Source organism: Loxodonta africana, chromosome 7 (genome assembly GCF_030014295.1).
Source record: "Loxodonta africana isolate mLoxAfr1 chromosome 7, mLoxAfr1.hap2, whole genome shotgun sequence".
NCBI lineage: Eukaryota > Metazoa > Chordata > Mammalia > Proboscidea > Elephantidae > Loxodonta > Loxodonta africana.
Genome location: NC_087348.1, coordinates 53,047,982 through 53,075,169, shown reverse-complemented (window position 1 = coordinate 53,075,169; position 27,188 = coordinate 53,047,982). Strand labels below are relative to the sequence as shown.

General features: G+C 39.1%; 1 protein-coding gene across 5 annotated transcripts; it reads left to right on the top strand.

Moving 5' to 3' along the window:
• The first annotated feature begins 407 nt into the window (after window positions 1-407).
• On the top strand, window positions 408-16,749 carry ARL14EP (ADP ribosylation factor like GTPase 14 effector protein). Of its 5 annotated transcripts, none has more exons than XM_064288339.1 (5): window positions 438-509; window positions 1,402-1,460; window positions 4,890-5,379; window positions 10,377-10,504; window positions 11,531-16,749. In XM_064288339.1, the coding sequence occupies exons 3-5, from the start codon at window positions 4,954-4,956 to the stop codon at window positions 11,757-11,759; spliced, it is 783 nt and encodes a 260-aa protein (XP_064144409.1). In that variant the 5' UTR covers window positions 438-509; window positions 1,402-1,460; window positions 4,890-4,953; the 3' UTR covers window positions 11,760-16,749. The 5 variants fall into 5 exon arrangements, with proteins under 5 accessions (XP_003412353.1, XP_064144409.1, XP_064144408.1 ...); XM_064288338.1 differs by having other exon boundaries at window positions 493-511; window positions 707-1,460; XM_023550765.2 differs by lacking the exon at window positions 438-509 and adding an exon at window positions 601-1,288.
• Window positions 16,750-27,188: the final 10,439 nt, after the last annotated feature.

Below are 27,188 nucleotides of genomic sequence, written 5' to 3'. Positions count from 1 at the left end.
GAATATATTCCCCCTTGGCTGAAAGAAATAAAATACAACGTAAGACCGTGAACATAGGGTCCCTTCTTGAGGTACGATTTTCAACGTATTCACTCTCCTTCAGGCGTTAGGGGTATTTGGGTGCAGAAGATGCCGTAGAGATTTGCAAATACAATCCAAATTAGCCGGACCTGTATCTTGCAAGAGATGGCCCCTAGGGACCTCCTAAAATCCCAAAACTCTGAAACGATACAGTAAAAACACTGCAACGTCTGAAGCAACTATTGCCTAGCCTTGAATCATTTGCCGGGTCACGCCTCTCTGCCTTTTTCGCCCCTGGGAGCCGCCAGACGCGGTTCCGCTCTAGGCTGCTCCGGCTTCTCTCTTTATGGTAGTGCTGAGCCTCTCTAGCCTTGCCTCGCCGTCCTCTCAGTGGTAGCGCGGGAATTTCCTGAGAAGCCGGCCCGGAAGTCTGGTTTATGAGGTCGCAGGTCCTGCCTGAGCCGGGCCGACGGAGAGCTTACGCTGAGGTGTAAGGGGCCTGGGGACGGTTGGGGGAAGGAGGGCGGGCGTGGAGACGGGTCTCTGGGTCGGGAGGGAACCCGTGCGGTGTCACAGATGACCCTGAGGAGTGGTGGGGGAGGAGGCCCGGAGTGGTGGGGGAGGAAGAGTTTTAACTGATCACGGGGGCTCCCTGTAAACTCCCCACGCTGCGTCCCACCCCCAGCCTCCTCACAGTGCGTTGAAGGCGCCTCGTGTCAAGGTCCTGCCGCCTCTGGATCCTCTGCGGGTTGTCCCCTCTCTTCTGGAGGCCCGGAGCCCTTAAAGCTCAGCACAGCTTGGTGACAGCTAATATGGCCTTGAACCCCGTGTGCATCTTGTATCTCTCCTGTTTTCGTTTTTTTTTTTTTTTTTTTAGTCAGAACCCTCTCAGCCCTAGCCGAGTAGTGTTTATTTTCCCTTCCCGGTACCATGAACACGGTAGGTGTTCATTGGACGTACTTGGTGGTTTGAATCATTTTGATTGACACTGTGAACTGGGGGCATTATGCATGCGACCACTGAAAGGTTGTAGTGGCAGTAATGTAGGATCCAGGGGACCTAGTCCCATTGATTTTGGAAGACTCGGCCTCCTTGGGGTGAGATTCTGGCAGTTTCTGAACATACATGTATTCAGAAAACGTGTGTTAAGTGTCTAGTAAGTGCTGGTATTTGCCTAGAGAGCTACAGCTGGGAACAGAACACAGGTGATTCCTGTCTCACAGAGCTTAATATACATTGGAGGAGGCTAATAACAAAAAAGCATGTGGTGAGTGCTATGTAAAAGGAATTTCATGGTGCTGTAAAGGGAAGGCCCTGGAAATATTCTTTTGCATTGGGTGATACAGAAAATAATACCGTATAACTCTTTCCTTCCAACAGCTAGAAGTAATAGAGAAGTTTCAAAACACTGAAAGTGTCGTGCAGAGAGGAAGAAGAAGGTATAACAAAAATATCTGGATAAAACTTCACCAGATAGGTGAAGACATTGGTGTTCATTCTTGAAGGATAAGTTGACATTGCCTGTCACAGAAAGGGACAAAGACATTCCAAGCAGATAATAAAAAAAAACAAACCAAACCCAGTGCCGTCTAGTCGATTCCCACTCATAGCGACCCTATAGGAGAGTAGAACTGCCCCATAGAGTTTCCAAGGGGCGCCTGGCAGGTTCGAACTGCCGACCCTTTGATTAGCAGCCATAGCACTTAACCACTATGTTACCAGGGTTTCCAAACGGATAATATAAAGGCATAAAGTCTAAAAGAACTTTGTTAGTACTCTTTGACCAGGAGTATGTGACGATTGGAACAAGTTATGCCATGCTAGGAAAAGGTGACAGTTTTTCAACAGATTGGTTGCACTTCCGTTTAACAATTACTTATTAAACATCAGCCATGTTAAGAATATTGTTTGCAGTTTTGGCCACATCCAGAGTAAGGTAGAAGGAGGAGCTATGCTAATTCCTCTTAGTCTGAAAACCACCTCTGAGTTGTTGAAATCCCACTTCTGCTCTATTTGGTCTTTAAGGAGCAGAGAAACAGGGACAAATTGAAAATGGGGTTTGGAAGACCGGACACTTTGCTACATTTTTCCCAAAATGACCTGAAAGTAGTGCTTTTTGCTTATTTTGGGACTGAGCATATAAAATAAAATTAGATGTTGTTTTTTTTTTTCTTGGTTTGATTTGGTTTTCAGTTCAGCATATACCTGAGTGTCTGTTCTATGTCATTGTGCTAGGCCCAGTAACTGAAACTCTGAGCTTCAGTTTCTTCATCTATAAATGGAGATAATTGTACTTACCTCAAGGTTGTTGTAATGATTATGAGATGATGTGTGTATTTAGTACTGTATCTGGCACTTTAACCAACTCTTGTAAATGGAATTATGGACTGTATTTTTGTTTTAAATTCCCTTACCTTTTTTAACTGCCTGGGTCTTCTTGGGAGCCCTGGTGGCGCAGTGGTTAAGAACTCAGGGGCTAACTAAAAGGTTAGCAGTTCGAATCCACCAGCCACTCCTTGGAAACCCTATAGGACAGTTCTAGTCTCCCCTGTGGCGTTGCTATGAGCCAGGATCGACTTGACCACAATGGATTTGGGGTTTTTTGTTTGTTTGGGTCTTCTTGAGAATAGAGACTGTGTTACCTTGGCTCTTTAATCCTTCAGTAGTGGCCATTCACATTTAGTGTGGGTAGTTTGTATTTGAAGATAGGCACACAAAAAGTTAACATTGCAGAAGGCATGAGTGTTGTATAGCATAACCGAGGCTACTAATTTGGGTGATAGGTAGGAGTGGATGAAATTTTTTTATTTCATTAGGAGGATTTGCTAGCATTGTTGCCTTGTATGTGTTCTCTTAGCTTCCTCAATCCATGTAGCCTACCTACCTTATAGGTTGGTAATGGCTAGCAAAAGGTAATGCTTAAAAGCACATCTGAAACTAAAAATGTGAAGTTGAATAATTTTCTGAGCTGGTAGTGTTCACATTACATGAGGAGCAGATACTTGTTTTTACTACCTAAGGTAGCAGAACAAGGGGTCTAATAAATCCATTCGACAATGATTTTATTCTTTCTTGGGTACGATACAAATATACAAATACTAAATGTTAATCTTAGAATCGCAAAGCTTGCTATATTTAGGCACTGAAACCAAAGTACTGGCATTTCAGATTAGGAGAGGAGAAAGTCTGAAGTGCAGGTTTTTTTGTTTTTTTTTTTTAAAAAGCCTATTTGGTATTTGAAATTAAAAATAACTATATAAGTGAAATTCATCCAAGCATCCATACTGGAAGACCTTAGGAGACCCTTCCAGGAATTAAATAAGTGTTACTATTTGTAGACCGGACCTCATCAGGTATAGTTTTGGAAGTACTTGAAGACCGGGATCTCCTGGTGTATCTTGCTAAGGGGGAAGAATATCGAGGCATAGACATAGAGCCCCCAGATAGTCAGAATGTGATAACCCAAAAGGATGTGCTCCCAGCAATGCAGTTTCCATTGAACCAGATACTTTTCTCTATGCTAGTTTTATCAGACTTATACCGCCTTTTCCCCTATCATCTTCAGTAGTGTCAGATTTCATGTACAGCAGGTACATGTCTGTGTGTGTGCTTCTTATGCCTTTTTTTTTATTTGTTTAAATGCTTTATAGAATACAGTAAATGCTTGATCAATGTCCTTTTAATTGAATTGACTGAAGCAGTGCATCTCAAACTGTAATGTGCTTATGAGTCAACCTGGGGATCTTGTTAAAATGTAGATTCTGACTGGGGCCAGCCTTGAGATTCTACGTTTTTATTAAGTCCCCAGCTGATACCAGTGCTGGTCCTTGGACAGTAAATAGGAATGTTTTTCTGACTGTTATTAAGGAAAGAGCTAGGTAGGTAATGAAAGAGCATAGCACCATACTGCAGGTGAAGGGAATAACATGAAGCTGCTTGACTGTCACAGAAAAGAAAATAAATATTAAGTGTTGGCTACGTTGGCAGAACGCAGACCAAAAAGAGCAAAAGAAAGTTGCTATGAAACAGATCTAAAGAGCTCTACTGCAGAATATTAGGCAAGGGGAAGAGGACAGAAGGAGCTAGAAATGAGGACTTTGAGGAGTATAACAGGAGGAGCAACCAGAGGGTATAATGTAAAGAAGACAGTGACCAATTAGACCACTGCCTGAAATTCTGCTGTCCTTGAGCTGGCCTGACTTTTCTTTGGCAGAGCGTAAGCAAACTGCCTAAGGGTAGATTAGGACACTAACCTATGTATGACGTCTCTGAGCATAAAACGCGCTTAACAAGGTGAATATAGTTTAACCATGGTAGTTTACTGACGTGAGGGGTACTGATGTGCTACTGAGTATGAATCAGTGTATAAACCAAAAACAAACAAACCCGTTACCGTCAAAGTCAATTCCAACTCATGGTGACCTTATGTGTATCAGAGTAGAACTGTGCACCATAGGATTTTCACTGGCTGATTTTTTGGAAGTAGATCTCCAGGCCTTTTGTCTAAAGTGCCTCTGGGCAGGCTCAAACCTCTAACGTTTTGGTTAATATGCAAGTGCATTACCTGTTTGCAGTACCCGGGGACTCCTATACCTACTAAAAAAAAAAAAAAATACCTACTAATACAATGTTAAATAGAAGCCGTGATAGCAGGTATTCTTATATAGTGCTGACTTTACAGGAAATACTTATAATGTTTTATGATTAAATATAATGTTACTGTCAGCTTTTGGTTAATACCTTTTTATTCCCTGCTTGCTAAGAAGTTTCTCTCTTTTGAATAGGTGTTGAATTTTATCAAATGCTTTTTCAGTTCCCAGGTAAGAGTTTTGCAGCACAAATCTGACTCTCTTTCATATTTTCTCCAGGGTGAACTACTAGAGAGAACTCCCAAGGCAAAATAAAAACAGGGGAAATTTGCTACACTCAAGAATGATGGATCCCTGTTCAGTGGGAGTCCAGCTTCGTACTACAAATGAATGCCATAAAACATACTATACTCGTCATACAGGCTTCAAGACTTTGCAAGAGTTGTCATCAAATGATATGCTTTTACTTCAACTTAGAACTGGAATGACACTGTCTGGGAACAATACAATCTGTTTCCATCATGCAAAAATTTACATCGACAGATTTGAGGATTTGCAGAAGTCCTGTTGTGACCCATTTAACATACACAAAAAACTAGCCAAAAAAAATTTGCATGTGATTGACTTAGATGATGCCACCTTCCTGAGTGCAAAATTTGGAAGACAGCTTGTACCTGGTTGGAAGCTTTGTCCAAAATGTACGCAGATAATCAATGGAAGTGTGGATGTGGATGCTGAAGAGCGCCAGAAAAGAAAACCTGATTCAGATGTATGTACGCGTGTCATTTTTTTCCTGCCAGATGGCTTCTGCAACATAGAATTTTGTTTGACTATAAGGAAATTATATTTACATTATTATATTTATTAGCATACAGTGAATATAATGTTGGGGAGGTGAAAGTAATTTAAATGGTGTTTGTAAATATTTCCATATAGTCAAGGTTAGTACTCGGTGGTTAAAAAAAAGAAGGCTTGGGAAAGGAATAACACAATGTGCCAGAGACTCCTAAGCAGCCCCTAGTGCACAAACATTGTGGTTGTTGTTAGTTGCCACAGGACTGATCCCCACATCTGGCGGCTCCATGGGTTGTAGGTTAGAACTGCTCCCCGGGGTCTTCTTGGCTGTAATCTTAGTGGAAGCAGATCGCCAGGGCTTTTCTTCCGTGATATGGCTGTATGGGTTCAAACCACCGACCTTCAGGTTCGCAGTCAGGCTCGAACCATTTGCCCCACCCAGGGACCTCCGCACATTCTGGCAAAGCCAGGACTTAACTAGCTTAGTTTCTTTTCTGATACCAAAGTAACTCAATGGGACATGCCATTGTATATAGTGGGAGTCTGTATAATAGCAGGATGAGTTTCCCCCTTTTTTGAAGGATTTGAAAATTACTACTTTAAAAAGGAGCATCGGAGAGATGATTTGCAATAATTGTTTCTGGTTTCAGCCTTTCTTTATCCTTTCATACTGTCCCATTCTTGAGTGGGTTTTTTAAATGCTTTTTAAATCCTTCACTTCTACTTATGAATTTGTATTTGGTATGGTCAAGGCTAATTTTAGGCCTTTCGTGTGTGTGTGTGGTCAAAAATATGGTACATTTTTACATTGTAAAATATAAATATTTTATAGCTGTCTTCCATGGAAGGAGCCCTGGTGGTACCGTGGTTAAGAACTCGGCTCTTAACCACAAGGTCAGCAGTTTGAATCCACCAGCCGCTCCTTGGAAACCCCATGGGGCAGCTCTGCTCTGTCCTATAGGGTCACTACGAATCAGAATCGACTTGACAGCAACAGGTTTTTTTTTCTTTTTGTCTTCCATGGAAATTGTTTAATCTTCCACCGAAAAGCTTATCATTTACTTGCTTACAAAGAGCCCTGGTGCACAGTGGTCGTTAAGTGCTCAACTACTAACCGAAGGGTCAATGGTTCGAACCCACCAGCCACTCCAAGGGAGAAAAGACCTGGTGATATGCTTCCATGAAGATTACCCAGACCCGGATTACAGCCTAGGAAATCCAGTAGGGCAGTTCTACTCTGTCCTGTGGGGTTGCTATGAATTAGAATTGGCTCAAGGGAACATAACAACAACAACAATGCAGATTTAACAGTATCAAACAATTTAAGATTTCATAAAGCTATCTTTGGTATATACAATGAGGACAAGTATGTCAAATGAGCACTTCTAAAAATGTCTACTTAAAAATAATCATTTTATAATTCTTGCTTTGAAATATTTTTAACTTTCTCTTTTTAATTAATAAATATAAACCTAATTAAATTTTTAAATAAAATGTAGTATTTTACTTTTTTTCATCCATTCAGAGGCACATCTCTAGGATCCAATGTTATGTGCAATTTACACTGGGTACTTGCTGTTACTGTCGCTTTAAATGCCTTCTGCACCTTACCTGTCCATGGCTTTTGTAGAATGTCTATCACATAAACCTTTTTCCCCACTAATAACAAATTTAACCCCTTAAGCATGAAAATTTTGTTTTACTAGAGCGTTTTTAAAAGTTTATATTTCTGCTTCAGAACTAGAAACCAAATTATTTCTCTGCTCTTGCAAATGCATAAATATATAGGAATAGAACTTTATGTTAAGGACTCAGGATCATTACTCGGAACCTCAGTCATGTGCCATTGGGTTATATAGCAGTTTTCTGCCTTCGCTCCCATGTTCGCAGCAGCCATTGCAGTGGTCACCATGCCCGTCCTCTGCTTTAATATGCCCAAGGCTAAAATCAGAAAATGAAAATGTTATTCATAAATTAACTCATAAACTTTGATGCGGTCCATTGTTGTTGTTAGGTGCCATCAGGTCTGTTCCGACTCATAGCGACCCTGTGCACAACAGAACGAAACACTGCCCAGTCCTGTGCCATTCCCACGATCGCTGTTATGCTTGAGCTCATTGTTACAGCCACTGTGTCAATCCACCTCATTGAGGGTCTTCCTCTTTTCTGCTGACCCTGTAGTTTGCCAAGCATAACATCCTTCTCCGGGGACTGATCCCTCCTGACAACATGTCCAAAGTGTGCAAAGCACAGTCTCGCCATCCTTCGTTCTAAGGAGCATTCTCGTCGTACTTCTAAGACAGATTTGTTTGTTCTTTTGGCAGTCCATGGTATATTTGATATTCTTCGCCAATACCACAATTCAAAGGCATCAGTAGTTCTTCAGTCTTTCTTATTCATTGTCCAGCTCTCACATGCTTATGACTGGATTGAAGATACCATGGCTTGGGTCAGGCGCACCTTAGTCTTCAAGGTGACGCTTTGCTCTTCAACACTTTAAAGAGGTCCTTTGCAGCAGATTTACCCAGTGCAATGCGTCTTTTGATCTCTTGACTGCTGCTTTCATGGCTGTTGATTGTGGATCCAAGTACAATGAAATCCTTGACAACTTAAATCTTTTCTCTGTTTATCATGATGTTGTTCATTGGCCCAGTTGTGAGGATTTTTGTTTTCTCTTTGTTGAGGTGCAATCCATACTGAAGGCTGTGGTCTTTGATCTTCATTAGTAAGTGCTGCAAGTCCTTTTCACTTTCAGCAAGCAAGGTTGTGTCATCTGCGTAACACAGGTTGTTAATGAGTCTTCCTCCAATCCTGATGCCCTGTTCTTCATACAGTCCAGCTTTTCGTATTATTTGCTCAGCATACAGATTGAGTAGGTATGCTGAAAGATTACAACCCTGATGCAGACCTTTCCTGACTTTAAACCAGTCAGTATTCCCTTGTTCTGTCCGAACAACTGCCTCTTGATCTATGTAGAGGTTCCTTACGAGCACAATTAAGTGTTCTGGAATTCCCATTCTTCACAATGTTAGCCATAATTTGTTATGATCCACACAGTGGAATGCATTTGCATAGTCAATAAAACACAGGTAAACATCCTTCTGGTGTTCTCTGCTTTCAGCCAGGATCCATCTGACATCAACCATGATATTCCTGGTTCCACGTCCTCTTCTGAAACCAGCCTGAATTTCTGGCAGTTCCCTATTGATATACTGCTGCAGCCATTTTTGAATGACCTTCAGCAAAAATTTTGCTTGCGTGTGCGATTAATGATACTGTTCTATAATTTCCACATTTGGTTGGATCGCCTTTCTTGGGAATAGGCATAAATATGGATCTCTTCGCAGTCAGTTGGCCAGGAAGCTGCCTTCCGTATTTCTTGGCATAGACGATTGAGCACTTCCAGCGCTGCATCTGTTTGTTGAAACATCTCAATCGATATTCCATCAATCCCTGGAGCCTTGTTTTTTGCCAATGCCTTCAGAGCAACTTGGACGACAACTTTCAATACCATCGGTTCCTGATCATACGCTACCTCTTGAAATGGTTGAACATCAACTAATTCTTTTTGGTACAATGACTCTGTGTATTCTTTCCATCTTCTTTTGATGTTTCCTGCATCATTTAGTATTTTCCCCATGGAATCCTTCACTGTTGGAACTTGAGGCTTGAATTTTTTCTTCAGTTCTTTCAGCTTGAGAAATGCCGAGCATGTTCTTCCTTTTTGGTTTTCCATCTCCAGCTCTTTGCACATGTCATTATAATACTATACTTTGTCTTCTCAAGCCACCCTTTGAAATCTTCTGTTCAATTCTTTTACTTCATCATTTCTTCCTCTTGCTTTAGCTGCCCGATGTTCAAGACCAAGTTTCAGAGTCTCCTCTGACATCCATCTTGGTCTTTTCTTTCTTTCCTCTCTTTTCAGTGACCTCTTGCTTTCTTCATGGATGATGTCCTTAATGTCATTCCACAACTTGTCTGGTCTTTGGTCACTAGTGGTCAGTGCATCAAATCTGTTTTTCAGAAGGTCTCTAAATTCAGGTGGGATATACTCAAGGTCATATTTTGGTTCTCATGGACTTGCTCTGATTTTCTTCAGTTTCAGCTTGAACTTGCATATGAGTAATTAATGGTTTGTTCCACAGCTGGCCTCTGGCCATGTTCTGACTTGATGATATTGAGCTTTTCCATTGTCTCTTTCCACAGATGTAGTCAATTTGATTTCTGTGTGTTCCATCTGGCGCGGTCCATGTGTATAGTTGCCATTTATGTTGATGAAAGAAGGTATTTGCAATGAAGAAGTCATTGGTCTTGCAGAAATCTATCATTCGATCTCCGGCGTTGTTCCTATCACCAAGGTCATATTTTCCAACTACTGATTCTCCTTTGCTTACAACGTTCACATTCCAAACACCCGTAATTACCAGTGCATCTTGATTGCTTGTTCAATCAATTTCAGACTGCTGCAGCTGATAAAAAATCTTCTATTTCTTCATCTTTGGCCCTAGTGGTTGGTGCATAAATTTGAATAGTAGTCATATTAACGGGTCCTCCTTGTAGGCGTATGGATATTATCCTATCACTGACAGTGTTGTACTGCAGGATAGATCTTGAAATGTTCTTTTTGACGATGAATGCAACACCATTCCTCTTCAAGTTGTTATTCCTAGCATATTAGACTATATGATTGCCCGATTGAAAACAGCCTATACAGTAGGACAAACTGATAGACAGGTGGGGGGATGCGGTCCACAGACCTTTTCAATTTTGTTGCACTTGGGTTCTAAAACTTCTTGTCCTTCTTTCAAGTTAAGATTCCAGGTTAAGAATTGATCTGGATGAATAACGAGCGAAATATTAATCTATGTATAGCCTACCGAGTCGGAATCACCTCAACGGCGGTGGGTTTGGGTTTTTTTTTTTTTTTTTAAATCAACGTTTTGAGTTTTTAATTTTTTTACCTTTATTCAGGGAAAAACTGCTAAAGCTTTGAGGTCGTTACAATTTACAAACCCAGGAAAGCAAACGGAATTTGCTCCAGAAAGCGGTAAAAGAGAAAAAAGAAGGTTTACAAAAAATACACCCGCTGGTTCAGACAGGTAGGCTATGCGTTACTTAAGATATATGTTAGCTTGCTGCTTCACAACTTTATTGTTCCCCCTTTTTTCTCTTACGTATTGAATTTTGGGGGTAAATATTTTAAATTGGATGGTGTGATATTACTAAGAACCTCTGGGAGCCTTGATTTTTATTCATTTAAAATTAAGACATCCTTTTCAGCTCTAAGAAGGTAGGAATGAAGTGAACAAAATAATGCCTTTGGCATGAAAATTAAAACATACTTCTTAGAATTAAAATAAGTTTCTTTTTGGAAAAGTGTTATGATGTATTATATAATTAGTATATCTCTGAGTGATAGCTACAAAGTAAGTTTTATGAGAATGAAAGGTTCCTTTTTATTTTTTAATGTCTGAAGTAGAAATGTACTATGGTACAGTCAATAGAATGAATGAGAGAACTAAAATTTTATAATACATGACTCGAGCATTTCTAAAATATAGATTGACAAATGTTAATATAGTCATTCAGAATTATTTTTAAATGCAATCAGCATCTCTACATACGTCATTAATTCCATCTGTTAAGGTTTTCCACTGAGTCATTTAAATATTTTTAGATATAGATTTAGTAGCGTCCATTAAAGAACAAAAAACATTAATTGCAGTATAAAAACCAACCCTGCAGCATAATGTAATACAAACAAAACTATGTTCACAAAGCACTAAAGAGGTTGGTAGCCAATAAAATGTACTACTATGAACTATACTTGGTTTTGGACAAAGTTCTTTTCCATTCCTTTGATAAGGTGACTTTTAAATGGACTTCAAAGCTTTTTGGATTTGTCTTAATGCTTTTTAGAGTTATGCCTCATCTTCTCACACACTGATTTTTGTGTCGTTTTTTTTAGCCTTGAGCTTGGTCAGTTATGGATCGCCCCTGCAGGTCCTCACCTCTAATTTGAAATATTTTATCTCCTTAAAAATTTTTATTAGCATATTTCCAGTTAAATATTAAAATACATGTATATATATGTGCAATGTCATTCATTGTGTTTTATTTTACAGGCAGGTGATACCGGCAAAAAGTAAGGTCTATGATAGCCAGGGTCTCCTGATTTTCAGTGGGATGGACCTCTGCGACTGCCTTGATGAAGATTGCTTAGGATGTTTCTATGCTTGTCCTGCCTGTGGTTCTACCAAATGTGGAGCTGAATGCCGCTGTGACCGCAAGTGGCTATATGAGCAAATTGAAATAGAAGGAGGAGAAATAATTCATAATAAGCATGCAGGGTAATTTGTGGTATCAAGCTATGAGGTCCTTTGAAGGTCCTTTATTTATTGTAAAACTGTAATTCTGAAATTATACTAACATTTTAAACTTGATTGCCAATAACAGATTTGAAAAGCATCTCAGAGTGCACAATTGTTGCTTTTGGGTTACTTTCAGGTACGTTATTTGACTTAAATTTAGATGGGCAGTCAGCTTTAAGCTCAACTGTCTGGGTCGCTGTAAACAAGTAGAGTGTAGGGTATAGGTGGTCCTCGATTTGCACAGTTCCAGTATGCACAAATTTCAGTTATCACACTTTAGTTAAATAATACCAGTCTCTCTGACAACAGTGTTGAAATTTCAGTTACCACAATATATTAACTGTGAGTAATTTGCATAAAGTGCAAACTTCCCTGCTCTTCAGTCCTCAATTCATTGTGTAAATAACAGATGCAGATCATGAGCAGTGACCACATCACTTCTAAAATCTATCGATGATTGGTCACTGCACATCTGTTACTCTGTGAGAGTGACAGTTTACAAAAATGGATCATCAGAAGAGAAAATTGGCCAACAAATATGGTGCAGCAAAGAAATGAAAAGTGGTAACACTGAAAGGGAAATAGGAATCAAACATGAATAGAGCTCTAGAAGAAATAACTGATCTTGGGAATGTTGACCCTGCTGCTATTCTAAAGACTCTAGAACATCCAGAGCCAGACTCCAGATATGCAGCCAGAGGAACTCAGTGAAGACACATTTATCAACATAAATTAGGGAAGTAGTTACGATGAAAAGGATGACTCTGCACCAGAGGAAGTGATGCCAGAAAACTTCACGTTAAAGGAACTGTTGGAAATATTTCACATTGAAAGCGCAAAGAATAAAATGTCGCAGTTGGTCTAAGTTAAAGGGAGTATGAAAAATTTTCCACAGTGTACAAAAGATACTCATTTAATATCATAAATTATTTGACAAAAAGAAGACAAGCATGTTTATAGTACTCTTGATTAGTTTTTTACAGTGAAATATACCTTGATTCTCAGTGTTTCTAACGTTAGAAATTATAGTGTACTGAAAAAGCATTTATTTTCCTGGTTTTTTTTTCTCATTTTGTTATATGTTTATGACCAACAGTAAGAATTTTTAATATTTTGACAAAAATGTATAAAGGTCATGGAACAATCATAATTTACCATATTGATTATTGAGATAGCTTTACATGGCCATTTTGTGGTTCCACACTACTGTGCAAAATTAGGACTGACTGTAGCTGACAACAGTGCCTGACTTCAGGAAAAAGTGATGTTGATACAATTGAGTAGTTGAGTGTTAAACTATTTTGGAAATAGTCTACGTATTTAAGTGTTAGTACATATAATTTCTTTTTATTCTCCCTGCTTTTCAAGTAAATGTGTTAATATTATAAACCTTTCATTGTTTAAGCATGTATTCTTGGTGAAATTTGTTCTTGGAGGGGACAAAAAAATCTTTTTTTTAATGTTTAAATCTCAGAAAATATACAGTACATAAGCAGATAGACATATCTGTGGTATTAGAATTTAATGGGAGGAGGTGCCAATTAGGATAAAATGGCCTAAAAACACTCCTTAAGGAAGTGATAATGAAAAAAAGGTGGAGAAACACTGCTTAAGACATAAGGTATAAATAAATATTTTGGAAATGGATTGCTATTTCAGAGTGTGTTGTTTTAAGGATGGGGTTGGAGCTGGTATCTTCCCTCTGCCCTTTTGCTAAGATGGCTACCTGTCATTCTGTCTAAAAACTTCTGTCACCTTGGGCATTGCCCCTAAATTAGGTTTTTGTTTAGTTTTTCTTTCCCTAAATAAAGTATTTCAATTTAACCAAATGAGTTTTTAGCAATTTGAACTTAAACAGCCAGTTGAATTGACCGTTAGAGATTTATTTTTATTCCTGTACTTATGCTGTCTCTTTAAAATGACTGGTTTTACTTTGATGAAATGCCATTTTAAACCATGGAATTAAATGTCGTTTTTAAGCTGTAATTGTTCACTGATCTGGTTATCAGAAGTACAATTAGGTTATCAATTCCTTAGTCCATATATTTCAGCTAAGCACTGGCAAAAGAATAATTTTATTTACTTAACTACTTGTTTTGTTTTTTCTGAATTAAATACTTTATTCTAGAAAATGCAAACAGAGTCCAATTTCATTTGAATTTCCACAATCATTCCCCACCAAAAAACCAAACCAGTAGCCATGGAGTCAGTTCCGATTCATCGCAACCTCATGTGTTTCAGAGTAGAAATGCACTCCGTAGGGTTTTCTTATGGCTGTGATCTTTCTGAAGTAGATAGGCCTTTCTTACAAGGTGCCTCTGAGTGGATTCAAATCACTCACCTTTTGGTTAGTAGCTAAGCATTTAACTGCACCACCCAAGGACTCCAGGATCATTACCCATACTCATACGCATTGCCATGGAATCAATTCCAACTCATAGTGACTGTATAGGACAGAGCAGAACTGCCCTGTAGGGTTTCCAAGGCTGTGATCTTTCGGGAGCAGACTGCTACATCTTTCTCCTATAGAGTGGCTGGTGGGTTTGAACCACTGACCTTTTGGTTAGCATCTGATTGCTTAACCACTGCCACCAAGGCTTCTCTAGGGTTATTAGACCTTAATTGCATTACGAGCAACATCATTTTTGTTGCTTTTAAGTACGAGTTAGTACACTGCTTCAGCTCTTGAGGACAAATTTAAAACTAATTTTTTATTTAAAGCAAATATCTTTTTGATGGAATAAATGGCTTCAGAATTCAAACTACTATATTTCAGGATTCCTAAATAGACATTTCTGTATTTCAAAAATGAGTAATAATTACATCCTCACGGTAAAATTTCTTGAATGATTTTGTCAGTGACTTCATCATGTCCATTCAACAAATCAAACTTTTAATGAGCATGCACAGTGCTTACAGAGAACGGTATATCTCCTTTAAAGCATGGCTGTAATAAATGTAGCGTCTTTGAGAAAATTACATCACAAGTTCACTTACTATTTTTTAATATTATTGACATATAGAATATAATGAAATCTAGACCTTTTTTATTTTACATGAATATGATGCAAGGTAGCTAAATTATTTTAGAATGCTATTAATCTAAAATTGCAGGCCTTACTGGAGAAGATAAAGGAGCCCTGGGGGCACAGTGGTTAAAGCGCTCGGCTGCTAATTGAAAGGTCTTCGATTTGAACCCACCAGCCATTCTGTGGGAGAAAGATGTGGCAATCTTTAAAGATTTAGTCTGTAAATATTTATAGCCTTGGAAACCCTTGGGGCAGTTCTACTGTGCTCTGTGGGGTCACTGAGTCAGAATCAACTTGACAGCAACGGGTTTGATTTTGGTTTTTGGAGTGAGGTTAGTATCAGACCACTGCATTGTGATGGATCTCCATGGTTTTGTAACTCCAACCAAGTGACTGGTGGGACTGTGCAAATGAGGTGCTTGTAGCCAACCAAAGGGGATTGGATAGCTTGCTAATAATGTAAATAAGGTACATGGCCCCCTTGTGGAGATAGCATGTAAATAAGGTGTATGGAACTCTTAACGAGGGGATTGGTCAGTTTTGCCATCTCACTAGGCTTAAAGGGAGACAGAGGAGCTGTAACGTGGAAGACAGCGAGAGATGGTAGTGGTAGACGGTAGGTATCAGGAGACTGGCATGCGATGGCTGCTGTGGGGCTTGCCGACCCATGGAGCTAAGAGGTTAACACTTGCCCAAAAAGGTCCCCAGCAGGGCCTAGCAGCAGAGGGTGAAAAGAACCTGTCCTGATCCAGGAACTATGTCCTGAGTTGTTTTTCCTGTTACTTCCAAGTTGATCCCGATCACGAGTTGTACACTGCTACTTCCCAAATAAAACACTGAACAGTAAGTACAGTTCGTGAGTTCTGTGAGACGTTGCAGCAAATTACTGAGCCCAAAGATGGGAGGGTAGTGAGGGGAAGAGAACTATTTAACATTAGAGATGATGGAGTGGTACAGCAGTTTGAAAAAGTTGGACATTTGGGACATATTTAACCTCCACCTCATAGGAGCCAGCTTTGTGCTGATCCTTCTAAAAGAAATTTTTCATTTAACCACAAACACTGACTTTAGAAATGTGTGTCTATATTTGGGTTAAAAATGGCATTCCATATGATCATTTTCCTATTTGCTTTCTACAAATGTAAGAAAATACCTTTGGAATATCGTACATAGGATTCTTCTATTTTTAAAATATCTTAATGTCTCATTCTGTATAACAAGCTGTTCCACAACCTAACAGTCTATTCTAAAACTGCTTTCCTGGCATGGATTCAATCAAGTAGTTTTTACAGATGAATTTTGAAGTGTATATATATATATATATATATAAACAATTACTTATTAATAAATACAATTTTACTAAGTTACAGCATGGTTCTCAACTTGTAGGAGATCAGGCACCCGTGTGAGAAGCTGAATAAAGCTATGAACTGTCTCCCCAGAAAAATACACGTATTTACGTACTCAAACATTCCACGTTCAGAACCCCAGAACATTAGAGTGTCCGGGGAATATGAAGTATTCTGTAAACCATTTGATTTTTTTAACGTGAAGATGGATGACTAAAATTTATTTAGTTTTGTTTGTTATACCAAGACAGCTTGTGTGAACACAACTGTCAGAATGGTTTAGTCCTTTGAAAGAGCTGTTGCTACCCTGAAAGATGAGATCCCACTGTGCCCTCTCCCAACCCTCCCATCACCAGAAAGGTAATTACAAGTTGAGTCGTGATGTATAAAACTGAGATGTCTTGTCTAGGCTGAGTTTTGGTAAGTAGAGATTATTACTTACATTATGGTAACCCTGCTACAAATAGCTTAACATCCTTGTGCAAAATTCGCGTCGCTGCCTTAGTTTTTGCTGACATCTACTGGTATTTTCATGAAAATAAACTCTCCACTGCTGCTGCTTCCATTAAATCTCTTCACTTCCCAACTATTCACACTAGTGTCTACATAATAGCCTGCTGAGGTGGGGTATTTTTAAAAATCCTCCAAGTAGAATGGCTTTTCCCTTTAGCATTCTTAGGTCTTGCCCAGCAGCTGCCAACTGTGTTAGGTTTTTTTTTTTTTTTTTTTTAAGAATATGGTGTGGATACAGAAACGTACATGGGCACTTCTGGATTTCTCTTCATTTATTTTTATGAACGGAAGAACTTGGGGAAGTAATGCTTTTATGTCTTTCTTAAAAGAATCTTCAAACACTTCACTGAACACTTAGTTTGAAAGGTATAATAGATTTCTGTACTATAGTATGTGCCCCCAACTTTTAAATTATTTGTAATGGCCTAGTTGTGAGGGTTGATTCGTTTTATCAAGGTAATTAACCTTTTTCTAAAAAGTAAAGGAAATTTACCAGATAAAGCAAATTATTAGCTCAGTTGGGTTAGTAATACTATATCTTTAAATGCAGTTTGAAGGTAATTATATCCCTATGAAGTGACATAACTAAAATGTATTGTGACCAGTTTTTTTCTTGAAACCATAACTGATAATTTGTGAAACAATTATTACAAACTTTATTTTTCTTATTTCATGTTACTGCACGAAAGCAAATACATTTTGTTGTCATAATCTCCCTAGATTATGGTTTCTATATAAATGGATTTATTAACACTAAAATGTCTGCAAACATTTGTTAAAATGACCAAAGCTTTCCAAACCTCACAACTTAAATAGCTAATAACTGAGAAAGATAAAAGAAGTGTGAGTATGTGATCATTGTATACTTGGATTGCTGGATGATAGCTTTTTTTTTAAGATCTTTTCAGATACACATTTTGAGGTGAGGGCATATTTTACTTTGATGAATAAAAAAGTAAAATAAAAATCAGATATTTACTCAAGGTTGCAGAATCTTTGTCTTAGCAAGAGAGACCTTATCTAAAACCGAGATTGGAAAAAAGTACAAACTTACAAAGGAGGCCTGAAACTATTCAAAATACAAATACTAGTTCTAAGTATCCCTTTTGTTATCAATAGCATTAGCTATATTGAACAAAATGATAAATCTAAATTAAATTTTGATTTTTATTATCTTCTGTTAACCCAAATTTACTGTTACTTGGGCTTCAAGGTAGTATTTACTTACAGTTATTTCAAAAATTAAGTCAGTTATTTGATGCTGTAAGATAAAGTAAGCAGTAATGGCAATAGTGGTACCACTTAAGTGGGCTCTACAGGTTCTGGGTAAAATACCTTTTTTTTTTTTAGCATTAGGAGAGGTAAAATGACCTAGGAATCTCCAGTGAGTTGTGGCATCATTAAGGTTTTTAAAATAATAATCTCATGTCTTCCCCAGAGTCTTTTGACTTAGACTTTTTCTATTTTTCAATTCATCTTAATCGAGTGAGGGCAATCATTTATTAAAAGAGAGTTTAGAGTACCAATTTGAAGTGATCTGGAGAAAACTATCACTTGAGGATTTTGGTTTTTGTTATGTTTGTTTTTTAGTACGTGAAGTTTAAAAAATTGCCAACAAGCTTCTGGCCGTTTATGGCTTACTGAATGTGACAATGCAAAGAGAATTTCTGCATAAAATAGAGAACTTAGAATTTAGTGCATACACATAAAAAGATTAATCTTTCTTTTCCAAAATAATTTGGCTCGTGGCATTCCTAAATTGGTCTATCAACATAGACTTTTCTACAGAAAATGTTTGAAAGGGAAACAATTTCATTCTTCAGTGTTCTGTTAGAAAGTTTCTAACTCCGCCTCAAAAGGTGTAGATAAGCAAATGCTTATTTTCTCCTTGATGCCCTGTTGGGTCAAACAACTGCACATAGGTTTAAAAATCATCAAACAACATCACTGACAGACCAAGCCTCACACTATTTGACATGCCCTCACCCCGTATTAGAAGGCTCCTCAAACCTTTTGGGGGACATGGCCCTAGGAGACTCTTAAACTGCATGGCTATGTTCTGCATTTTGTTTTCCCCTGGTCCCAACTGATTGGGCTTGTCTGAAGACCTGTCCCAAGGAAAACTAGTCTTTATCTTGGCCAGAAGCTTATGGGTTGGCTAAGTGTGAAGGAAGCACTGCCCAAACAATGACAGTGATGATGTACTGAGCCAATCAGATTCTCTCAGGAATTTAAATGAGATAAAGGAGAAGGAATTCAGCAAGTTTGTGTAAGGAAAGATGGAAAAACAGAAGAGCCAAGGCACTATAATGGAACACTAAGGTTCTATACCTAAACACTTGAGAGTCAACAACTGCGCCTGTTGTCACTGCATCATCAGAGCTGCTGTCAGATCTGTAGTATCTTGAAAGTAATCCAGTCTCAACGAAGCCTAGCCACACAGTCAATACTCCCCTTATTTTTGCAGGTATGCTTGCAACAAACACCCCATTACTTGAAGAAACCCTAATAAGGAGTTTGTTCTTTCATCGAAAGAGCCTTACAACCGCTCTTCTAGTTAAAAGAGACTGAAGGTATAAAGTTATGTTCCTTCATCTGTTAGTACTGTGTCCTTGGATAACTCTAAAACAATGGATAACTCTAAAACTCTAATACAAATGGAGAATTTGTATTGCTAAACAAGTTGCCAGGTGAGATGGATTTGCTGGTCTGGAAACCACACTTTGACAACTACTGCTCTCCACCAACCAAACCAAACCCATTGCTGTTAAATTGATTCTGACTCATAGGGACTGTACGGGACACAGCAGAACTACCCCATAGGGTTTCCAAGGAGTGGCTGGTGGATTCAAACTGCCAACCTCTTGGTTAGCAGCAAAGCTGTTAACCACTGCACCACCAGGCCTCCTGCCCTCCACCAGTAGTTTTCACTCTCCGATGTCCACTGGAGTCACCTGTGAAACATCAAAATCTATGTACTTTTCTTTAGGCCTCACTCCCAGATATTTGATTTAATTGGTCTGGGGTTTGGCCTGAGCCCTGGAAGGCCAAACTCCATTCTGACCCAGCATGGGGATCCCTCAGAGTTCAAGTCAAGAGGGTAATGTAATTAGTCTTTATTCCTAATTGGATTCCAGAAAGTATAAACCCTTTGCTAGATTTTTGGCTGTATTTGGCCTCAGGTGAGCCAGTGAACTCAGTCTTTTTTACTCCTTTCTCTTGCTCATATTATCAAATCCATTTGATTCTTCCTTGGAAAAATTCTTCAGGGGTTCCCCTCCCCCCACTACCCCAGTTAAAGCTCAATTGTGCTTTGTATGCCTAGTATCATTTCCCCTCTGGCATTGGCCTGGAGTCCCTGGGTGCTGCTGCAATAGGTTAAGTGCTCAACTACTAGTCAAAAGGATTGGGGGTTTGAGCCTACCAAGAGGTCCCTCAGAAGACAGAACAGGCAATCTGCTTCTGAGAAGTCATAACTTTGAAACTCCCCTGGAGCAGTTCTGCTATGAACATATGGGGTCACCCAAGATGGAACTGATTCATCGGCATCTAACAACAACACAGTATTAGCACCACAATTTGCTAATTGCACTCCCAACCCATGCAGCTGAGGCTGATCTCACTTTGGGCTCCAGGGGTGAGTGCAGCACAGAAGCCTGACCTTTTCAGAGCACAGGGTCCCCCTAGCCTCAGAGAATGGTTTAAGGGTAGACACATGACTAGCCAGGCCATTCAAAGCCAACGAGCATCAGCCTTGATGGGACTAAAGCAGAGATGCTCTTTTTCAATGAGGTCCCTAAGCTTTGTAGATTTAAGACTAAACCTGCTGGTGGTTAATCTTATCACCACTTAAGGAGAGTTGCTGTAGAATGAAAACAACATAGATGAAAGCAGAACCCAAAGACCAAGAGAGCCAAATTACTGAGGATAGGATTTAAGTACCTGGGTCCATTTGTGTCTGAAATCAACCACGAACTTTTCAGTTAAGTGAGCCAATCAAGTCATTTTTCTGCTTGATTAGCCCTTAAATGTTTGAATACAAGGTAGTACAGACCTGGCAATCTACTCCCATAAATACTACAGCCTAGGAAACCCTTTGTGGCAGTTCTGCCTTATCCTATAGGGTAGCTCTGAGTTGGAATCGGCTCGATGGTACACAACAACAACCAGATGGATAGTTAGCTCTACTCACCTGATGGTAAAAACTGTCAGAGCACAAGGGTACAGTGGCCTATTTAAGACTCATGGCCTTGGGAAATTTTCTATTTTTAAGAAAAGAGAGAAAGCAGCTCTGACTTACACAGTCTTCTCTTCCTTCTTCCTTCAAATCCTTGCAGAATCTTCTCACTACATAATCCTCATGGACCTTACCTCAATCTCCTTTAAAAGACAAATGTAGCATAGCCTGCAGTAGGTCGCTGTGAGAATTTGAAATTCTAAGATAAAAATAAGAGACTTGTGATTAAGATGTTGGGTTTTGGTATTTTGATTGGTGTCATTGGCTTTTAAATCATTTAATGTTTAAAAATTGAAGCATTTTCTCTATAACCCAATGTTTCATAGCTAGAACTCAGTCCTAGGTCAAATGATCAGAAAATTCTAATACCTGAGTCTGAATAAATTAACTTGTCAGGCACTTAGTGGTTTTTCATTGCTTCAAATTTGGTGATTTGTAATACAATGCTAGGGAAAAAAAAAAAAAAGTACACCAAACTCATAGCAACCCTATAAAAAAAAACCCTATAGGACCTTTTATTTAGCAGCTGAGCTCTTAACTCGTGCACCACCAGGGCTCCATTGCTAGCAAAGGTAGATTTAAGCATCAACAGCTCCTATTCTCCCCTCCTGCCTTTACAGGACACTCAAGTCTGTGTCTTTGAGAGGGAACATGAGGCAGTAATTCTCACCAGAGAAAAGGGAACTTGTACAGATCGACATTTCCTAAATATCAGTTCCAGTTGTAATGTGCCCCAAAAGTCAAATGCATAATGATTTTTTGATATTTGATAATATTTTAGAAAGCTTGATATTGTTAATCATTTATAATAGACACTGATATACTTTAATATTTTTTGATATTCTAGTATATTGATGTGTTTTTAAAACTTTTTCAAGTTTTGAAATTAGATAAAACGAAGTACAGATTATCTTTGGTGTGAATTTCATAGGTTCATATATTTCTGAGGTTTCTGTCCCAAAACTTCCTTGTGGGGATATCATTGGTTTCCTTTTAAAAAATACAACTCTTTAAAGTTTGGACAAATTTTGGAGAAATACTTGATTTGAGAAATCTTTGCTGTTAGCAAAAACTTCAGTAAAAATAAAGTGGGACACCTCAGAAAAAAACTGGCTTTATACTTTTTTTTACTTCCTCCTTGTTGACTTTTGTGCTCCAGGACTTAAAATAATTGATTCTATACAGTTAATAAATAATTCTGACAGGCCTAATAACAAAAATGCCAGTACAACAATGGGTAGGAGAGAGATGCTGATGAAGAGTGAGCTACTTGTATCAGACGGACACTTGAGACTGTGTTGGCATCTCCTGTCTGGAGGGGAGATGGGAGAGTAGAGAGGGTTAGAAACTGGCAAAATTGTCACGAAAGGAGAGACTGGAAGGACTGACTCATTAGAGGGAGAGTAAGTGGGAGTATGGAGTAAGGTGTATATAAGCTTATACGTGACAGACTGACTTGATTTGTAAACGTTCACTTAAAGCTCAATAAAAATTATTAAAAAAAAAATGCCAGTACACATGTATCCTAACTCTTAGGAATACACTATGTTTGGTAGATATTATTTATTGCTCCACCTGTCCTATGAAGCTACTACTTTTATAATTCTCCTTTTACCGATGCGGAGAGAAGCAAATACAAATGCTGACCATTACACTCTATTCTTTCTCCATTCGTCTTACACATGTGAAATCCTGCCTATTCAGGATTCGTTGGAAATTTTTTATTCTGATGGTTTGGGTATTATTACAGTTCGATTACTTAACTGTGCCCTAAAGTTAAATTTTATACCTGCTTCCATCCCTACCACTCAGGCCAAAACCAAAAACCAAACCCAGTGCCGTCCAGTCGATTCCAACTCATAGCTACCCCTTAGGACAGAGTAGAACTGCCCCATTGAGTTTCCAATGAGCCCCTGGCGGATTTGAACTGACGACCCTTTGGTTAGCAGCCGTAGCACTTAACCACTACGTCACCAGAGTTTCCACCGCTCAGACACCTCCATAAAAATGGATGGAAAATTATTGCTCAGTCAGCTCTAAAACTTCTTTCTGCTTCCGTTCTGAGGAGTAATATATAATAATGTGTACACCTCATGAGTAGTAACAATGGTTTTTCATTGTCTAATTGGACACACAGTTGAAATTTTACTTTTGTGCAAACTTTAGAAGTCCTTTGTTTCCATTTCCATAGTACGAAGCTCATTTGTCCAGAAGAGGGCGATATTTTACTACGAACGTCCAGTGAAATGGTCAACCCGTTTGGGGGAAGGTGTAGATTTAGCATATGAGTTTCATAAGGTAGAGTGCTATTTGCTTAAATTCTTTAAGGGGAAAAAGTTTCTTCTAAATATTCAGTGGAGAAGAACATCATGTCCTCTTTCTCACTCACCTCACTTTTATATATGTTGTTCTTTCAACTGGAAATCAATTATTCTATCGGAATAGATTGTAGTGAACTATTGTAGATCCGGTCCATACTACAATTATAAGTATTTTTAATTAGAGGGAAAAACATAGTCTTTCAAGTCAGACAAACCTGAGTTTATACCCTGTCTCCATCACTTCTCAGCTCTGTGACTTCAGACAAGTTATTTACTTGGTTTCTGCAGGCACAACTGCCTTGTGTATAAAAACACAGATAACAATGATATTGTGAGGATTAAATGCACCAGGTGAAGAACTTATTACAGGCACCCACTAAATGGCAATTACTTATTCAATAGAAAAAGGAGCTGCCAGATAAAATACAGGACAACCAGTTAAATTTGAATTTCAGATAGATAATTTTTTAGTAGAAGTATGTGTTATGCAACATTTGGGACATATTTGTATACATCAGGAATTTAGGTTAAATGCTTCATTTGAAACTCCTTAATAGTGTTCTTGACAGACAGACACTCCAGCAGTAAAGTAATAGCAGAATCCCTTCAGAATAAAACTAGAAACAAAGGGCTTCCACGAATATCTCTGCTGCTATAAAGTTTGTAGCTAAAGGGTACTTGAGGAAGGCCAAGCAAATTCGGACCATGACTAGGTTTACCGAATATACTTGTCCCTCCTGCTGCCTTGCCTAATGCCATGGTTCCCATCCACGATGCCTGAAGAACCAGGTATTATTTATTGGATTACCTGGGCTCTATAAAGGGAATGTGGAAGAAAGGTGTGGCAGTCTGCTTCCGTAAAGATTTACAGACTAGGAAAACCTGTGGGTCAGTTCTGCTCTGCCCTGTAGGATTGTTATGAGTTGAAATTGACTTGATAGTGATGAGTTTGATTTTAGATCCAGAGAATATCGACTCAACAGCAAATGGTTTAGTGTTTTGGTTATCAAAGGAAGCCCCTCTAGAATTTTCTGAGAAGCAGGACTTGAGGAGACAAAATATAAACAAATGAACAAACCTGAGCTTTTGTTTCTGTTTTTTTTTAATCTAGAATTGAGGTAAAAATTGTTTAACTATTTGTTATAGTAATGGACATGTGCCAGGTACCATGCAGCGTTTTAATCCTTAAACAACCCTATGAATTAGGAACTATGATTATTTCCATTTTGCAGACCAATGGAAGTTCCATGGAGTAGGTTTTTTTTTTTTTTTGGTTCCCTATTTTATCCTCAGTACCTAAAAACTGGCTGGCATTTAGTAGGTGCTCCGTAAATATGGGAAACCCTGGTGGCATAGTGGTTAAGAGCTACAGCTGCTAGCCAGAAGGTCAGTGGTTCGAATCCACCAGGCACTCCTTGGAAACCCTGCGGGGCAGTTCTTATCTGTCCTATAGGGTTGCTATGAGTTGGAATCAACTTGACGGCAGTGGGTTTGTTTGTTTGTTTCAGTAAATATGTGTTGAGTCAATGAACGAGGTTAAGTAGCAAGCATTAACCACACAGCTGGTAAGGGCAGGAATTGTGGGTCACATCCAGCCAGGCAGGCCTACCTCCAAAGCCTGAGGTCTCAACAGCTTCCTCAGATCGCCTCTTTACTAAGGAACACTAAAATCTGGGAGGGGAGACAAGTCCCCCCTAGCGGAGGCACTTTCCTGCACGACAGTTGGAAATGGCATATTTCCTTGCAAATAACTGTGGACATAGAGTGATTTCCCCTAGGTCAGTGTTTAGACATCACTCTAACCATCCAGCAGGAAAAAGATGTGGCAGTGTGCTCCCGTAAAGCTTACCGCACTGGAAATCCTATGGGGCAGTTCTAATCTGTCCTGTAGGGTCACTAAGAGTCAGAATAGATTCAACAGCAATGGGTTTGGTTTTTTGGGTCTAATCATCCAGGGATTTTCTGGTTTGGGACTATGTTTACATATCAGCTGTGAAAGCTGAATGCTTCTTTGTAACGTAATTCTCCAGGCTTTCTTTAATGTAGAATAATAAATTGTAGGCTACTTACCAAAAATCTCAAGATACAGGCAAATGTATTTCTAGTATCTCTTAACAATTGCTTGAGAGCTTTGAAAGTCTCTTGAAGACAGGTGGTCGAGGAAGTTTCCACCAAAAAATTATCAAGATTAGGCCTTGAGAAGTTAAATGTAATTTCTATACTTTTTGCCAAAAAACCACACCCACTGCCATGAGCTGATTTCAACTCATAGTGACCCTGTAGGACAGAGTAGAACTGCCCCGTAGGGTTTCTAAGGTTGTAAATTTTTACAGAAGCAGACTGCCATATCTTTTTCCCTTGGAGTGGCTGTGAATTCAAAGTGCTGACCCTTCAGTTAGCAGCCAAGGGCTTTAACCACTGCACCATCAGGGCTCCTCCTCTATGCATTTTAGGCTCTATCTTTTCAAAGGTGAACAGATTTAGCTTGCATTTCTCTGTATGATTAACATCAAGCACGCTGTGTTGGTTGAAAAGGCTCATTAGCTGGAGAAGAACTTAAAAGGCAGGATGGGCAACTTCAATTTAGATAATTGTTGGATGTGATGGAGTGCTCTTCAAATGGGTCTGTATGGGGTGGGAGCGGGGAGGAGCACCATCTTCTAAGCTCTGCAAAGGCTCTTAGAACACACAGGCAGCAAATATCCGAGTGAGGAAGCATGACATATGGGAACAGAAGCTTTGAGTTTTAACTCCACTCCATCGCTTACTAGCTGGGTGACCTTAGGCAAAATCACTTGGTCTTTTTGAGGTCAGTTTCATCATTTGTCAAAGTGGCAACAACCAGGCCTAACTTCCAGGTTGTTGTAAGGATATGCATCTGAGATATCAGAGAGTGCCTTGCAAATGCTGTGTACAAACGTTGGAAAGACTATCATCATTATATTGATCATTATTAAAGAAGGTTTAAGAGGATTCAAATATAAGCAAGACATTCTATTTCCATCCCAGTATTATAGGGCCTGAAATGAATACAATTTTGAGGACCTCTTTAAGGAAAAGAACTTAAAATTATAAATACGAAATTGAATCTATTGCCTTGAAAGGGACTTTGTTGGCTTCATAATAAATGTGTCTCGCATCCATGAGAAGTGGAGTAATATTGTGTTCAGGATCATGGACTCAGGGGAAGCAGTTGCCTGGGTTTGAATCTCGCTTAGCCATGTGACCTTTGGGCAAGTTACTAAACCTCACTGTGTCTTGCTTTTTCCTCTATAAAAAATGTTCGCATGAAGATTAAGTGACTTAAAATATCAAATAGTACAAGCATATAGTTAAGAAATGTATGTTTACCAGTACCATCTTTTTACCTCCTTTCAAGGATCTTTACACCTGGAAGAAGGGGCTATAACAAGTGCAAATATTATTTAAGACAGAATATGGTGAGTGCTGTAAGAGAGTTCAAACAATGAGTCTGGGGATAGGAAAGAGAAATCATATCTACTTGGGGGAATCAAGAAAGGTTTCATAAAAGAAGAACAAGGAAGTTTTGAAAAGGCAGAGCATCCCAGGAAGAGGAAACAGTCCTTGGCAATGAGACTCAGCTGAGCATATTTGGGGCCAACAGAGGGAGTGGGAGATGAATCTGGAAAGACAGATTAAGGCCATAGTGTTAGGGGACTTGGGTGCTCAGAAGAAGAGTCTGTAATAGGGCTTCCGGTCTGAATTGTTTCAGGCATGGCTGACAAAACAAAACCGAAGAAACCCAGACTTTTAAAATTTGGATAACACAGGACCAAAACTGGAATGGGAAAAATCATGGGTCGAAGCCCTAGAATGAGAGACTCAGAAGAGACATAGTAAGCCCTTTCAGGAGACTGATGCTCGAGAATGGATTATCTCCAGGACTAAGTAGAGCAACACATTCAAAGCGGAGTGGTGGGCCACCATCTTTGAGCCAGCTGC

Excerpts from the sequence above, each read along its gene's own strand:
- ARL14EP (XM_003412305.4), top strand. The coding sequence starts at position 4,954 with ATGATGGATCCCTGTTCAGTGGGAGTCCAGCTTCGTACTACAAATGAA. Across the intron at positions 5,380-10,376 it reads AAAGAAAACCTGATTCAGAT|GGAAAAACTGCTAAAGCTTT; the intron begins GTATGTACGCGT and ends ACCTTTATTCAG. Across the intron at positions 10,505-11,530 it reads ACACCCGCTGGTTCAGACAG|GCAGGTGATACCGGCAAAAA; the intron begins GTAGGCTATGCG and ends TTTATTTTACAG.